The sequence below is a fragment of the Pectinophora gossypiella genome, chromosome 1, assembly GCF_024362695.1.
Source record: "Pectinophora gossypiella chromosome 1, ilPecGoss1.1, whole genome shotgun sequence".
In the NCBI taxonomy this organism is placed as follows: domain Eukaryota; kingdom Metazoa; phylum Arthropoda; class Insecta; order Lepidoptera; family Gelechiidae; genus Pectinophora; species Pectinophora gossypiella.
The window spans coordinates 10,246,921-10,264,363 of record NC_065404.1 but is presented as its reverse complement, the minus strand read 5'-3'; the positions used below and the strand labels follow the sequence as shown (position 1 = coordinate 10,264,363).

The 17,443-nt window shown below is 38.3% G+C and overlaps 3 protein-coding genes and 1 long non-coding RNA gene across 4 annotated transcripts; 2 read left to right on the top strand and 2 right to left on the bottom strand.

The window, feature by feature from the left end:
* Nucleotides 1–764: 764 nt before the first annotated feature.
* LOC126368649 (protein 60A) lies at nt 765–9,681 on the bottom strand. The gene is made up of 7 exons (XM_050012733.1): nt 9,238–9,681; nt 5,980–6,169; nt 5,540–5,694; nt 4,813–5,013; nt 4,503–4,576; nt 3,652–3,786; nt 765–2,758 (listed from the first exon to the last, which is right to left on the bottom strand). The coding sequence occupies exons 1-7, from the start codon at nt 9,608–9,610 to the stop codon at nt 2,633–2,635; spliced, it is 1,254 nt and encodes a 417-aa protein (XP_049868690.1). The 5' UTR covers nt 9,611–9,681; the 3' UTR covers nt 765–2,632.
* On the top strand, nt 6,072–9,432 carry LOC126368662 (uncharacterized). The gene is made up of 3 exons (XR_007566623.1): nt 6,072–6,200; nt 8,121–8,339; nt 8,645–9,432. It is a non-coding gene; the product is annotated as an uncharacterized LOC126368662 (long non-coding RNA).
* A 403-nt stretch (nt 9,682–10,084) lies between the features above and the next one.
* LOC126368654 (protein CWC15 homolog) lies at nt 10,085–11,552 on the bottom strand. The gene is made up of 4 exons (XM_050012746.1): nt 11,210–11,552; nt 10,746–11,022; nt 10,515–10,619; nt 10,085–10,300 (listed from the first exon to the last, which is right to left on the bottom strand). Exons 1-4 carry the CDS (start codon nt 11,338–11,340, stop codon nt 10,163–10,165), a joined length of 651 nt encoding a protein of 216 aa, XP_049868703.1. The 5' UTR covers nt 11,341–11,552; the 3' UTR covers nt 10,085–10,162.
* Nucleotides 11,553–11,745: 193 nt separating this feature from the next.
* LOC126368642 (RNA-binding protein 39) lies at nt 11,746–16,158 on the top strand. Its single transcript, XM_050012719.1, has 8 exons — nt 11,746–11,924; nt 12,122–12,176; nt 13,524–13,603; nt 13,679–14,237; nt 14,329–14,595; nt 14,676–14,891; nt 15,063–15,187; nt 15,735–16,158. Exons 2-8 carry the CDS (start codon nt 12,123–12,125, stop codon nt 16,021–16,023), a joined length of 1,590 nt encoding a protein of 529 aa, XP_049868676.1. The 5' UTR covers nt 11,746–11,924; nt 12,122; the 3' UTR covers nt 16,024–16,158.
* Nucleotides 16,159–17,443: the final 1,285 nt, after the last annotated feature.

The following is a 17,443-nucleotide window of genomic DNA, read 5'->3' as shown; positions in this document are numbered from 1 at the left end:
ATATTAGTACAAAGACGTCGATTCAGGATTTCCTATCTTTACTGATAACAGTATGAGGTGTCCGGTAGATTGCGCAAATCTAAAAACGTAAATAAAAATATACCGGTGATACATTTACTGATATGATGAAGTCAATAGGTACCTATCAATCGTTTGGTTGTGTCCGTCTAGTTTCGCCTTAAACATTTTTCAGAGAAACATCCAATGACGCCTATGTTTATAAACATAGGCCATGGAATATTTACTAGTAGAAGTTATACAATAGTTTTAAAATAAATATTGGCGCCCTGACGATCCGATTACTCTAGACATAGCGGCAGCCAATCAACTCGCGGAGACTCGTGGAGAGAGAGAAATCATCAACCGGCGGCGTGGTTGATGATTTCTCTCTCTCTCTCCAGCGCTTGTCACTATCGACCCACTGGGGTCGGTTAAATCTTTCAAACATAATCCTCTCAGACGACGACCTAAGCCGAAGTTCGCGTCAATCTGGGTAATCGCAGGACTTTATGTGTCTTAATTTTTATTTACCGGGTATATAAAATATATTTGGCCGGACAAATAGGCCAAGTAGTTAATGCCATATTATGCGATGCCAAATCTACAATAAGTCACGGCAATAAAAAAGTAAGTACTTAATAAAACAAATTTAGACATTAATTCGATACAGGTAATAAAAGTAGTAACACTTCACATCAGTCCTAAAGCAAGTTCTCCGCGAAATCAAGTTTACACAGTTTTAAATTAGTTTAAAGAAAAACCTGTTATATGAAAAACATTTATTTAAAAAAATATCAAAATCTTATCTCTATTTGTATCTACCTATTTTACAAAATGACTTGTTTCATCAATATACCTAATTAATTGGCACATAAATCACTAATAATACAGTATACCATACAATAATTTACGTTACATAATAAGTAATACCCAATTTAGAAGCGACCTTACATAATAAAGCTTACAGAATACAAAATAAGTATGATAGGTGAAAATAATAGTTCATTGATATGTAGTTTGTGACATAGTTTTGTTCATTGATCCTAAATAAACAGGTACCTACTTAGGAAACAAACATTGATATTTTATGCATATATGAAACCATTATCACTTTAAAGTTTTAAAACCTTCACATGGCATTTTTACTGCAATGTCGCGTCGATAAAATTCAAAAAGGAACTTTTCAGGCTACGTTACCAAAAATAATATGATATTAACCAAAAATAATTGTTCCAAGATATTTGGTTCACCATATGTTGTGGCTTATATTGCTTCTCTTCATTTTGGTCAGAATAATTATGGGTGGAAGATGTAATTGTGCCTGGGTATAATAAAAAGGGTCACTTATACCCAAAAACAAAGATAAAAGATACATTGTCTGTTATATCCATGAAATTAGAAGGAAGAAAATCTTTACAGCTCCATCTATATTGTTTTTGAGAAACGTAGCCTGGAAATTCAAAGAGCTTTTTACCTACTTTCAACACGATATAGCAATGTTAGTTTGACTTGAAAGGCTTTCTTTAAAATTCTAATGAAATTCTATACAAAGATTTTTAAACCAAATCAAATCTGTCACTGGCTTACCTAATTAATTCTACACAGATCTACAGTTTAAGTAATGCATAGTATAGATAAATAGCACTTTACCTACTTACATATTTATAAATTCGATTATTCTCGTTCAATCGAAATGCATTAAGTAATTAAAAGTCTATTGAATATTTTATTACTAAGTATATAACAAGTTACAAACGTTAAAGCGCAGAGGGAAATGTATGGAAGACTAGGTTGGTAGGTATAACCCGGTTCAACACAAAACGATTATAATAATCCATCGAAAAATATACCCACATAGCTAATATAGGTACTTACATAATATTTAACTGAACATACTTTTTTGTATTAATGATAATAAAAGCTCTGAACAACTAAGTTAACGCAAGGGTTCCGTACCTATCCCAAATCCCAACGTTATAAAATATACCTACCAATTTCCAAGAATAACTAGGTTTTTGCAATCTGCCCCTCGGCTCAGCAACCTCGCCGTGGAGTGCGAAAAGTCCTTTTAAAACCAAACCCCGTAGTTAAACTATTGTATCTGGAAATCTCGGCCGCCGTAGGGGGTTATATCGAGGGCTTCGACGTATAGATGCAGTGAATGTTATAAAGGTAGATAAATATCGTAAGGCTGTTGATTTGAGGTTGCTGCTCTGCCAAGGATGCTTTATGTGTAGGTATAGACAAAGGTTATAATATTGTTGACTGTTTTTTCTTTTATTTTCATCAATGTACCCACATTAATATGCTAAAGATTAATATGAAATCTGCTTTTCAATATCTCAACTAATAATTAAAGTGGTAGGGAAATGTTCAGATTGTAGCGTTCCTTTTGCCATTTCTTTCGCGTTTCTTGATTTCGGTTCGCTGTAACTGTTTAATTTTACGTCGAATTACGATTCTGTTTTCACATTTGGCTAGCAATGTATGTCAATTTTGGATAATGAATCACATAACTTATCAACCGCCATATTAAGTGAGAGAACTATAAACGGACAGTTTCAAAAAATCGTTTCATTAACACGGGTTATATTGTGATGGATGATGTAGTAGATCGACCCAAACGCAGAGGTCAATGACACCCGCAGCTTTTGACTACCATGTTCTTGTACTTGCGCAGGATTACATTTGAATCGTCTGTGTAATACAGCACTGATATCGGCGAGAGCTTGATCGGCGCACAAGACGGCTTCGGCACCTAAAACAATAAGTAAATTGGTACATAAATAACACACGCGGGGAAGCTGAGCTAGTACTACTAGTCGACAAATAACAACTTGCAGTTGTGCCAGTTGTGGTTGCTATTATCCAAACATAACTATTCTGTTACTAGAACTACCTAAACATGTAATAAACTTCACGAAGTAGGAGCGTTGTGTTCACTGTATAGCTAGAACTAAGCTTAATTTATGATACCTAGGTAATTAAGTGGTATTTTGATACCTAGGAATACGTTTGTTAATATCACCCACTCCTTTATTATTGTAGCTAAGTAGTCATTACCTACTTCATTCATTTTCAATTAAAATAGTAAAAGTAAAGAATTAAAGAATCCCCAAATGACCGAAACGTCTGTCACGCCAATACAACACTAAAAGTACAATTATAAAAACAAGCACGCTATATTTAATGTAGGTATTCAAAGAATACATGTTGGTTACGTCTATTCGAGAAGTCAGGCACCAACTACACTCCACAAGTATCTGGTCAGAAAAAAGACAATTCAAGTACCTACGTACTCGTATCATCGACCTCTATAAAAAGTTGTTGGAAATACTCCCAACAAATGGACTCATCGTCTTAGTTTGGGAATTGCTCATTAGTTTGGGAATTGAAACATTAGTTCGGGAATTGGTCGTTTATTAGCGAACTATCTGTACGTAATCGATAACAATATGAGCCCTTCGGGCGGCTTGTGAATTTTGGCCAGCGAATTAGATAGCTACTAGGCCTCCACCAACCCACACGGAGCAGCGTGGTTGAGTATTTTCCATACCCCGTCCGTATGATTGAGGGGTGGTCTATGCCCCGCTGTGGGACGTATTTAGGCTGTTCCTGCTGCTTTGTTGCCATAGGCCACAGTAAACTAACCTGCGTAGGGTTGAGGAGGTGCACAAGAGTCTGCACGATGGCATGGTTGGTGGCGTTCTTGTGTGCGTTAAGAGGGAAGTTGCACTCCCCGCTGCAGTAGAACGCACCGTACCCGTCCGGGGCGATGATCCAATCCTGAAATTATACAGTTGAATATCTGAACAAATAATATAAATTAAAATATAAATAAAATAATAATATACGCCTGCGGGCTCTGTAGGACCGCGAGGGCTGAACAAATTATACAGCAGCGCAACGTGATAAAATTAATGATCGATTAAATACAATTTGTCGAAATCGATAAGTTTGTTTTTTCCGTAACATGGTACCATGTGATTTTGTTCGTATTTTGGGCCAATGAACGTAACGAATGGCTTATATGGGTTCACATATTAGCACCAATCGTGACAAAATTTTATCACATTGCGCATGTTAGCCCTACAGGTATTATCTATGCGCGTCATTTAGCTTTATTACAGAAACTTATAGTTCTATGACATTTATTTTGTAAATGTTTAAGTTGATATAATGGGTGCCTAATGTGTTATAATGGAAACATTCTGTCAAGGCTTACCAAGCACTTAAGGTCGATCCAGAGGCCCCGGGTTCGGGATCCCTAGTTTGGTGAGGACATTACACCCGATTGTCTGACAGTAAGATGATCCGTGCTTCGGAAGGCACGTTAAGCTGTTGGCCCGGTTACTACTTACTGATGCAAGTATGTAGTCGTTACATGAGCCATGTCAGGGACCTTTAGCGGGTCAACAATTACCCTGACACCAACGTTGATGAAGTTGGTAATCCACCGCACAATTCACACGATAGAAGAAGACTGAAGAAGTACGACTAACCTGCCATTCTAAATCTTTGAAACTGACGTACAATGTTTGAATCTCGCAGCTTCTTGTCGTCCAATGCGCTGTATCTGAAATACACAATAAGATAAATATACAGATAGGGACACGCGCAGTCACTGAAACAAGTGCCAGATGACTACTTGCTTTAATAAAGACAGGTCACCAGCTCAAAACCCGTAGGTAGCTTATCACGTGAGACTGAGGCGATTTCTTCGACGTGTCTGGATAAATACGCACCATAGAACACTCAAACTTACTACATATTCTTTTTTTACCCTCGACCATGAGTCTGGAAATTCTTTACCTGTCAAAGGATTCCTGAGATAGTTCTCAGAGTATCCATGCGAGCGCCAGCGCCGCGCCTCTCGTTTCCTCCGTGCGCCTGCGTCGGCGTTACCGAGCTTGGGCCCATTCTTGAAGAAGGCTACCATGAACGGTTGCTTGCCCTCCGGCGCCCCGCCCCGTGGCTCCTCCAGACCAATTTCCTCTGGCTTCACATGACGCTCTGAAAAAGAAGAAAAGCATGTAAATAGTAGTTAGGTAGGTACAATAATCGAAAATTCGAGAAATACTTGGACGTTTTTTTTATTGATGGCTTAATAATATTAAAGTATTATCCAACAAAACAAACAAAGCTACTTAGTTTGATCAAAATCGGCTTAATCTTTTAAACAAATAATTATGGAACAATATCACAATGATCTCGTTGATGTCTTTTGTATGAAAGAAAGTTTTATCAGTGTTAGTAGGCAAATAGTATGTATTGCAATATTTTTTTACCGACTTGCACAATGTAGACTTCAGCGACTTCAGAATTTAAATTGTAATATTATATTCAACAAAATATTATTTCTTACTTTTTAATAGACAGACATGGAAGTCGATTTATTAATTGTAAATTAAGTACTTTTTGTGTTTTAAGAACTCATCTGACTTCGGTTGATCGGCTAGTCGCGCCTCCAGCGCATTCAACAAGTAACAACACAACAAGAGCTCCAGCCTTATGCGGGTGCTATGTCGCGGCTACCAACCTGGCTGCGAATGCGGGTGCATGGTGATGAAGAAGCCGCGATTGTCGGCCGGCGCAGTCAGCCACGCCGCCAGCGCTGTCGTCACGTTAAGCTCCAACCAGCCCTCTGCGCCTGCGCTCGTATTTACCGCTGCCACTTGCTCCAATTGCAAACCCCTATATTAAAGTTAAGTTAATTAACCTACTTACTCGCCAACTCATCTAATGGGAAGAAAAACTGACAAGCAATCGAAAAAACGCTTGCAGACACTTTACGTAGGTACGAAGTCCCAAGCTGAGACCGTCATACCATCATAGGAAACTTAAGTACCAATTCTTATACTATTCCTTCTATTTAAAATGAAGAATGTAGGGGATTCTATGTCGGTATATACCTGAGTAATTTTAATGCAACGTAATGTTTGCAATAGGCAACCTTATCTTTGTGAAACGAATCCTTACCCCATATTATCAACACTGAGGACTCTATGAGCGATAACGGTGTAGAGGCTGGTGGGCTGGTCTGTCTGCACGGGAGCCTGATGCAGCCGAAGCTCAGCTGTGAGGAGAGCAGTGGCGTCCCCCGGAGCGCCCGCCACGTCGAACCACACGTGCCTGCCGTGACCGTGACGCAACGCACCGAGGTGATGCTCTGAAAGACCCGCAGATTACAACTTAAAACGGTATATTACAATAATAAAGTGTGCCTATAGGTACATATATCTCTGCTTGGACGCTTCTCCTTCTTCTATCGTGTGGATTGTGAGGTGAATTACCAACCCCATCAACCCTGGTGTCAGGGTTATTACTGAGCCGCCATAGGCCCCTGACATGACTCATGTAACGACTACGTACTTACATCATTAAGTAATAACCGGGACCAACGGCTTAACGTGCCTTCCGAAGCACAGATCTTTTTACTTTTTGTACAATCAGGTGATCAGTCTGTGACGTTTAGTAAAAAGTAACTTCTTCTTCTCTCGTGTGGGTAGTGAGGTGGATTACCAACCTCATCAACCCTGGTGTCGGAGTAACTGATTAGACTAGTTGGAAACTAGCCTATTGCTGCATAGGTACGTACTTGCCAAGCTTAACATTGAAATGTAACACTACGATTCCTGCCTGACACATCACTTTTTTGACAGACATGAGTAAAAAGCAATAAGTTTTCAGGTTCCATACCTCATGATGCCCAAAACCTCTATTAGGTGGGCAGTTTCAAAAATGACTCGAATGCAACTAAGAAGGTACTTCAGAATTATTTTTTTCTGTTACCTACCTAGTAACTTGTTTCTTGTTTATATTTTCTTCGTAGAGGATATAATGAGGACGTGAATACTCTTCAACAAATGCATCAAAAAGCGTGATGCGCTCTAAAACGTGACTGGCTGTACTCGTAAGTATAAGTAAGTATACAAAAGTTTTCGTTTGCCAGTATCCGCGGAATGTAAACAACAGAGGTAGTAGTTAGCAGTGACGTAATACACGGCGTACCTACTTGAGTGTTAATAGAAAAGACAATTCGCATGCAAAGTGAGGAGGTCGCAGGTGTATAGTCGCCTAGCCAGTTGTAACCCGACTCCTAGTGCACGTGGGCCACATAAATTATTACCCAGTCAGATGTTCTTTAAAACAAAAGCTAGAAAATCATGTCTGCTATGCTACCATAGAATAAAGAATAATACTATATAGGCTACGTAGGCCTCCGTGGTCCAGTGGTTAAAGCGTTAGGATCACGATCTAGGAGTCCGGGTTCGATTCCCGATGGGGGCATTGTCAAAATCAATTTGTGAGACTGTCCTTTGTTTCAAATTCAAAAATATCTTTATTCAACAGGTAACATAGTTACACTTTGAACCGTCAATTTTTACATAACGAACGTCTCATCCGCCTAAAACTACTGCAGCTTCTCATAACCTGTATAGCCGGGGAAAAGAAGATGCAAGAAAAACCTCGGCACTGTTTGGTAACGACTTTACAGGCTTGAATCACCTGATTGTCTGAAATAATAAGATGATTCTATTCTGAATGAGAGTTAAGCCGTTAAAACACCTCCACCTACCCACAATGGAGCAGCGTGGTGGAATATGCTCCATAACCCCTCCGGATGATTGAGGGGAGGCCTGTGCCCAGCAGTGGGACGTACATAGGCTGTTTATGTTTATGTAGGTACTTGTAGAACGGCAACTATCCACCCTGCAGCAATTCATATCGGCCGCCGACCTCACCCCCTTTGGATCTGACTAGGGGGAGAACGCGAGGACTGTCTTGCTCTCACTTACGCGCACGCAGCACACAAGAATGAGATTTTTATATGGAGTGTACTGGGCTCCCAGGGTGTAACGCAACGTTGTAGTCCTTCACGAGGTCGCAAATGAAACATGTGGTAGGTAGGTTGTGGGATTGGGGTACTCGTTATTGACTCCTTATTGTCAAGTAGATGATAGAGCTACCAACAGCAAGGTTTTTTGTCACATTTTAGAAAGTGAATGGTTCTATCGACCCTTTCAATGTGATTTATCGTAGACTATTGCCTATTTGTCGTAGACTTTCCCCTTCGGGAATACAGGCGTGATGCTATGTATTTTATGTATTTTGTATAGGTATCTGTACGCTCTCTGGAGAAGCAGATCATCGTTGGGCAAGTGGATGGCAAACGTGCGCGAGGAAGGGCGCCTACGAGGTTGTCTGACATCGTGAAGAAGACGGTGGGCGGCAGCATACAGAGGGCGGTCCACGCAGCATATAGCCGTACCGAGTGGAAAACCATAACCTGTGGTCGCGATCCTCAGCAGTGAGGGAACGACGAAGAAGAAGTATAGGTATCTACTTACTAAAATGAACCTAGATAAGTACTGAACTCTGTCCATTGACACAATTAATTAGCACCTACATAAAATCGCGTGAATTTCCGTATGCATATTACGTTACGGATTGAGATAGTTTCCGAGAACTGATTAAATTCCAGAAATAAACTAGTGCGAAATACTCCCGCTTTGTATTACGTTGTATTATTTCCTCGCAGTATAAGTGCAGTTGTATTATGAGTGTGTGTCCGATTGCCAGTGAGTGTGTGCACGGAAGGGCATCGTATTGTCTAACATCAATTATCTTTTTTGTCTCGCAGCGGTCTCCGGCGCCGCCGCTATAATCTGTGGTATGCGAAGTGACTCACTCAACATACTTACCTGACGACTTCTACCTGCAGACCCGGCATGGGGTTGTTTTATAGCCTAATGGGTAATGGGCTAACCTACCTCTCTACGAAAAATGAATCAGATAAGGTACCTAACCATTTAAGAGAAAGATGAGTTTAATTAGGTCTAAGTACCTAATTAATTAAATAATTCCGTAAGTGAATGGTGGTCGTAGATAATTAGTGGATAGGTGGATACCTACCTAATTAAATAATTACCTACCTGTGTAGGTATTTAATATTTAAGTTTGTATTTGCATTGTAAACATAATTATTGTAAATAGTAAGTAAACATAATAAGTAACTAAGCAGATCTAGGTAGTTAACGTACTTATTCATAAATAGATATGTATATCTAACTTAATTACGAGTATGTATGTAGGCACATGAACGTCAATAAATGTGATGTAAACATAGTTTATAACAACAGTAGGTAAGATAGACGCGTTTTATCGAAGTTCTCCGTAATATATCAATTAAGCAGGCGGAATTGTGTCAGAGCGATGATATAGCTAGGTACTTACTTTTGCTCTGGAAGGTCATGATCAGGTCGCTCTCGTCGATAGCTTGCTGTTCGTCGCCGCTAAGCGCCATCTCCGAGCTGCGCGTGGGCCGCGCCTGCTCGTGCTCCTCAGCCAACTGCTTGTACACATCCATGAGGAAGCTGGGCGCCGACCGGTCCAGCGGCGGATCACGGACTCGCCGAGGCCTCTCACCCAGGCCCAAAAGCTCTAGGATCTCATGTTCAACGACCAATCGTTCGTTACGTGTCATAGAATGATGTATCACCGTCTGGTCGACACCGTTATCGATGTACAATCCTGAGAGCACAGCCTCCGCCGTCAAAATAAATAGTGTAAAGCACGCACAGTGCCACGCCGCCTTTGGGGCAGCCATGTTCGCAGTTCGCGGGCGGTCGACTGGCGAGTAGTCGCGGCGCGCGCGCACAAGCCGCGGTGCGGGCGCGGCGGGCCCCGCCGCGGAACCTGCCCACTCAAGGTGGGCCGCTGGCCGCCTCGCGTCTCGCGCTCCCCCTCTCTCGCCTTATAAACACTCTCAAACATAAACATCGCTGCGTGGATGCTCTTGTAATCTCGTTTCTAAGATTGCAACTTAAAACGTAATTATACTTTATTGCACACAAACAAAACATACAGAAACGGGGGTCTTCTTATTGCTTTATTAGGTATATAACGAAATTCGAAGGAGTTCCTGCTAATGAACATACTAGAAGCCTATTAACTATTAGGTCATTAGTATATTTTGAAAAACTAATCTACACTAATAACATAATTGAACTATTATTTGTGATAATTAGTATAAAACAAAGAAAAAACTGTAACAAGTGGTAATGGAAAGTAAAACAAAAGGTTGAAAGTTATTTTACTTTATTTAATGTAAGAAAATTTAAACTACAGCTTTTAAAATTACACAGGCAAACTTAATTTCCTATTTGACATATTTCTCCATAAACTTTTTATGGAATTCTGATCTTAATGAATCATTTATAAATGTATTTCCTTTCTTCTCTGGTTCGGACCTGGCACAATTTTTGAAGACAACATCATCATCCCATCGCCTTTTTACCTATAGAAATAAAAATAATAAGTCCAAATAGAAATTAGAAAGTATAACAGTAAGTATGCTAATGTTGCTTGATATTTGGATCAGATTTGTACAGAATTATGTTGCTACTTCAAATTAATAAGTTACCAAAACACTTTTGTCAAAAATTAGTAATGCTAAGTAACAAAGTACACAGAACAACATATGCAAGATTTTTTTATAATGAAATATTTACCTTTAAGTCATTTTTCTGTCCTGATGCTGAATAGTTTAATAAGGGGTTGCCAGACAATATGTTCTCCATACGAATTCTCTCTTCCTCCTGTTTTCGTTCAGCTTCCTAAAAAAATTAAAAACAAAAATATTATGTAATGATAAATAAAAATAAATTTTGAAATATAACGAAGGAAAATCAATTAATATTTTCCCTATTTTCTTGTCTTAGAAAAACAAACATAATATTTACTTTCTTAGCCTGTTCAATAGCTCTTTCTTTCTTTATTTTGTTTAACTCTGCCAACAAAGCAGCAGTGTCATCATCTGAATCGTCAGAATCTGAAGAATCTCCTTCAAGTGGGTCATCTGCATCCAAACTTGCTGCAGGCACTTGATCTATTTTGGCTCTCTTTACTGACGGCTCGGTTTGTCTCCTCCCGACTCCTTTGATATCTTTTTCTCTTTCATCTAATTCTTTACGAAAATCACGGGACCTCAATTCCTCAGTAGTGCCTTGACCCTGCTCTCTGAAAGAAAAAATAGATGGATTACAACCAACGACAAGTATGCAATAAACGAATATTTTATTATATATTCATATTAAACGAATATTCTATTGTAGGTATTCTATAGTCTTGTTTGTGTTACCAAGCATTGACAAATGTGACAGAAACAATTAGAGCAAAACTTTGAAGCTACACAAGGGTTAGACACCTGTATTTCAATTTGGTATGACCAGGAAGATCTCTGCTTGAATATTGACGAGATATCGCACTCAAATCCTTCTCGCCACGGCCTGTACCACCTCTTGCAGGATCGAAGGTTGGGCGTGCTGCTGTAGTCATTTCGTTATATTCCAAGAATCCACCTAGTTATATATTCTTCAACCTTTCTAGTAGAGAGTGATAAAATTGTTGTTTATTGCGAAAAACACAGCACAAAGCTATTAATACACAAATAACACAAAAATAGTACAGCTTGATTGAACGACTGATTCTACTGATAGTGAATTAATGACATGGTCAGGTCTTTGTGTGTCTTTGTGACTTTGTGACATTACATTGAATGAATGAATAAAACAGACCAAGTGTAGGGATGAATAAAATAAACTAAAGAATGAACGGTATTAAATATTGGCAACATTACTTGTGGTGTAAGCCTCGTGTAAGCTTTGGCATTTTGTTTGGCATGCAAATTCATAATTTCACAAATGGTCACACTGGAAATATTTTTTTTTTATGCGTGTGGGAGTGGGGGATAATGTGGATTTGTCAAAGGGATTTGTGTTGTGTGGTTGTGGGTTGCTTGAAATTGAAGAAAACTAGCATATATAAGAATTTACTGATTAAGCTGTCTGTTATTTGTAGAGAAACGTGTCTACAACTTTTAGATTCAACATTCAGAAGAGATATATTTTCAGTAACAGCAGGTAAATTCATTTATCTCACTCCATTTTGTACTTTTGCTCGACATTAGCACGCCATTTTGTTCTGTTTTTTCATTGTAACCAAATTTCTAAAGAAATAATAAAAACCTACCTACCTATTTTACAAATGCATTAATGACAACAGGTAATAATTTAACAACCTTATTATGTAAATGACAATTGCACAAGTATTTTTTTAGGATGGCAGAAGATTTGGATGTCGAAGCCATGCTGGAAGCCCCCTACAACAAATCTGTAAGTATTTTCTAGTAATTATCGCCTTAGTTATTTTTTATAATGAATATTAATTCTGTAATATCATAATACCATGATTATTTTGGAGATCAATATTCCAACACTAACCCCTGCATTTTAATTCACCAGTAATATTGTAGGTTGGAAGTACAAATTTTTTCAACTGCCCAATTTTACTGTAAATGTAATTCAAATCAAAAACTACTGAATCATTGAATTTTGACTTACTATTTTTCTAATGTATACTTTTTTCATTCTTTATCTACATTAAGGTTAAGCTGCAAAAATATCATACATACTGTTTTAGACTCACTATGTAGCATTTTCAGATTTTTATATTTATCGTTAATAACGACATACAGTCACATTATACTTTCACTTTCTATGCCATAACACACAGAAAAATACAATATGCAGTAAAGATATTGTATGATATAACACATTTCTATTGTCATTATTTTTGTGAACTAGTCCTCTAAATTATAAAAAATATAGTTGGCACAGCTGTCTAGTAAAAGTTAATTGTATGTATAATGGTCTATAGTCCTTGAGATATAAGGGAAATTAAGAATAATAAAAAAGACCTGTAACACAAAATGGCATTTTTCATATCAGTATAGGCTTAGTGAATCTGAAATGTTCAAAGATGTTTTAAAATTAATTGATTAAATGATATCAAAACCATTGAATGTATTTGCATTTTCTCAAATCTGAAGATAAATAGAACAAATAATTATATACATCTTTGAACAGTATTTGGTATCAGTGTAAAACAAAATTACATTTGAGAATCATTTCTGTATTTATAGAACTTTGTGGTAATAGTCCAGCATACTTCACCGACCTGAACAGACAGAGAGGTATCCACTAACTCCTATTTTTTATTAAGAATCTCAATTATCAAATTAAAATAAAGAATAAATGAATATAACTTTTTTTGTTAAATTGTGATACAGTCAATACCTATTGAAACAGACCATACCACCTGATGGGTCATAATCTTTTGCAGAAGTATACCTGTGTGATGTTAGCGCTGTGTACGACATTTGTCAGTGGGTCAGTGAACGGTAAGTGTAGACCAGGGCAACGCAACTGACTATCAAGAACCAGATCAGTGATGATCATAGACTTACTGTCGGCCTCCAGCAGTAGCCTAGGTAGTAAAGTAAAAGTCGCCATCAAACACTTGTGTTGTTTCATCAACAACATTTTACATATAATGTCTGTTGATGAAATACCACACTTGTACTGCAAAACACTATTATAATTTAAACTAATGCAATTTTTATTTATTCACTCGGCGTGTGTTGCTGTGGCGCTGCTTCTACCTTGTGCTTTGTGTGACAGGATAACACTTCCTCTTCAAAGCATCGATCGGACAAGTATTCTGATAAGCACAAAGAAAAGGACCGCGACAGTAATCGAAGGTAATATACATTACACTGATATACATATCTTTTTATCTAGTTATATCATGTAATAACCCTAATATTATATTTCAGACGTAGCCGTTCCAAAGACAGGATAAAATCACGCGACAAGGATTCTCGTCGTTCCAGGGATAGAGATGACAGAAGGGACAAAGACCGTGACAAAGATAAAGATCGGAAGGATCGTGATAGAGACCGCCATAAGGACAAGGAAAGAGAAAAAGACAAAGACAGAGAACGTGACAGGGATAAAGACAAAGAACGGGATCGCGAAAGGGACCGTGACCGAGAGAAGAGACGTAGCAAAGATAGGGAGCGCAGTCGCGAAAGGGGCCGCAGCCGCGAAAAACACTCGCATCGTAGAGAGAAGAGTGGGGAAGCAGATGGCAAAGAATACAGATCAAAATCTAGAGGGGCTGAACCTAAACTTGATGACTTGCCTCCTGAAGAACGGGATCTACGGACTGTCTTTTGTATGCAATTATCTCAAAGAATTAGAGCTAAAGACTTAGAAGAGTTTTTCTCTTCTGTTGGGAAGGTCAGAGATGTAAGACTTATAACTTGTAACAAAACCCGAAGATTTAAGGGTATAGCATACATTGAGTTTAAAGATGCTGAATCAGTTCCATTGGTGAGTAACTGGTTAGCTGGTAGGAACTGAATATATATGAAAATAAAGCTGTTGCTATTATTTTAATACTGTATATCTTATCTTTTTGCAGGCTCTGGGGTTAACTGGGCAAAAACTGCTTGGAGTTCCTATAATAGTTCAACATACACAAGCTGAGAAGAACAGAGTAGGCAACACATTACCCAATTTAGCTCCTAAAACAAGCAATGGACCAACAAGACTTTACGTGGGATCATTACACTTTAACATCACAGAAGATATGTTAAGAGGAATCTTTGAACCATTTGGTAAAATTGATAATATTCAACTTATGACAGACCCAGAAACCGGTAAAAGTAAAGGATATGGTTTTCTTACTGTAAGTATTGTAATCTTCATTATACCTGTTTCATCTTTTTATTTAGGTTCACATTAATAATACATTATATGTTGTTACAGTTCCATCATGCTGCTGATGCAAAAAAAGCTATGGAACAATTGAATGGTTTTGAATTGGCAGGCAGGCCTATGAAAGTAGGAAATGTTACTGAGCGCACTGATGGTGGATCAAGTACTCGGTTTGATGCAGATGAATTGGACCGTGCAGGAGTGGACTTGGGCGCTACTGGGCGACTGCAGCTGATGTTCAAACTTGCAGAGGGCACTGGTCTACAGGTAAGCTTTGCTAGTAGGTAACCTAGTTGAATTAATGCACAGTGCTTTGTCCCACCAACTGACTAAGTACTAGTAGTTACTGACTAGTAACTAACAATATCACTAACAAAAGCCTGTAGGAATAACATATTTCTTCAAGCATTTTTGTAAACAATGACAATTCCATTCCAGATTCCACCTGCAGCAGCATCAGTACTGATGGGGACTGGTTCCACACTAGTCAACCCTCAACCACAAGTGGCACCACCAATTGCAACGCAATGTTTTATGCTCAATAACATGTTTGATCCGTCTTCGTAAGTATTACACACACACAGTTCAAATTATTACTAAGTTCTTCATGGATCATTACTAAATGCATATCTAGTTGTTAGGACACAAAACGTTCAATACAAAGCAATAGTGTAACTTCTTCCGGTTCTCAAGTTCAAATGGATGTCCCACAAGAATCCATTTTGGGTCTGTTGCTTTTTGTAATGTACCTATATAAATTATTTACCTTATGCAGAGAGAAGCACTAGGTATGTTCAGATACATCTGCAACAATACACCCGCCATTCTGACCCACACTAAAATACCAGATAATATTTTGAATTTAAAGAAGCTAAAAGTAAAAAAGATTAATGATTACTTAAATGTTAAAGTGCCTGGTATTAAATGTGTTTCTCTAGTTAATAAATAATTTGTGAACTATAGCTTCACTGATTTAAAAGATGTGTTGCTGTTGCAGTATCTACTATCTTGTCAATTCTTCTCCTCAGTCATAAAAACTTGTAAAATGATGTAGATTCAAAAATCTTAATTTACCTTCAATGAGTTTATCCATCCAATTTTCTCTTTCAGTGAAACAAATCCTAATTGGGATATTGAAATAAGAGACGACGTCATCAGTGAATGCAACAAACATGGTGGTGTATTACATGTTTACGTAGATAAAGCGTCACCACAGGGGAATGTGTACTGCAAATGTCCGACGATAGCAACTGCAGTTGCGTCTGTGAACTCTCTGCATGGTCGCTGGTTCGCAGGTCGCGTGATCACGGCGGCATACGTGCCCCTCGTAAACTACCATTCCTTGTTCCCAGATGCAATGACTGCCCTTACATTATTGTTACCTTCGCGATCACGATAAATTTTAAACTGAACTAATACAGTAGCATTTACACAAAAGGTTAATGAAATAAGGAATTTGAGTGTATTCTCTTTGATTGTAATAATATCTAGTATTCTCCTAATTCTAGATAATAAATAGATGTATGGTATTTTATTATGTCTTATTATTTAATCACTTGTTAGTAAAATTCTTCCGTTGGATACAAAGAGCAACGTACAAGTGCTCAGGCATTCGTGCTCGGGCATTTTCTATGTCCCCAGGACAAGTAGTTTTGTAGAAACTAGTTGCAGTCTGCCTACTCACTTAACCTACCTGTCCGTCAGGCTAGATTCGTCAAGTTCATGGATGGTTACCATGATTACTTCCCACCAACTCCCGTTTGCCCCGATCAGATCGTGTAGGTGGTCTAATAGCAAAGGAGTATAACCATCCGTGACCTTGACGCATCTATACACGATAGGTGTAATTGTCGTATTTTGTATGAGAACCGCAAACAAACTACGATAACTCTGCTTCTCAAATTCCATAGGCACTTTGCCGGTAATAAATGCATGTGATAAACTGCAATTTTATCATTACTTTTCGTAAGATATACAGGGTGTTAGTGACATCGTAACGAATACTCAGGGGGATGATTCAGACCATGATTCTGAGTTAATATCAAGTGGAATTTTTCGTCGCAAAATTCATGATTTTTTTTAGTTTTTTTAAATTATTTTCAATTCTATAATTTTGCGATGAAAAATTCCACTTGATATTAACTCAGAATAATCAGCTGAATCAACCCCCTCAGTATTCGTTACGATGTCACTTACACTCCACACAAGTACATACGGTAGCCATACAAGTAGGTATGGGTGTCAGTGACACCGTAACGAATACTGAGGGGGATGGTTCAGACCATGATTCTGAGTTGATATCAAGTGGAATTTTCAGTCTGAATATTCCTGAAAATTTTTGTTTTTTTTTTTTAATTATTTTCAATTCCATACTTTTGCGACGGAAAATTCCACTTGATATCATCTCAGAATCATGGCCTCAATCACCTCTCAAAGTTTTCGTTACGATGTCACTAACACCCTGTATAGATACAAAAGTAAGTTTTTGATAAATAGCCGATCACACTAAGATTTTTAACTTTCCCGTGATAAGGAGTGATCTGTCCTGCAGTTTATATTGCACAAGACGACATTTTAATCTGCTAAAGCGGCGCTCATTGAGTCGTAAGTTTACGGGCGAGTGAAGTGCAAAGTTGAAGTATAAAGTATTTGCTCATACTTATATAGCGCCCGTTTCGCGCCCCTTTGGCCCTTCCAACCTCTTCTATTCCGTGTGTCACACCTACCCGCCCCGAGAAAAGTGGCTGAAAATGTTGTATTGTCAACTAACTCTATGTCCTCCCTTCCGGTTATTCCTTATTCTATGCTTCCGGTCCGCG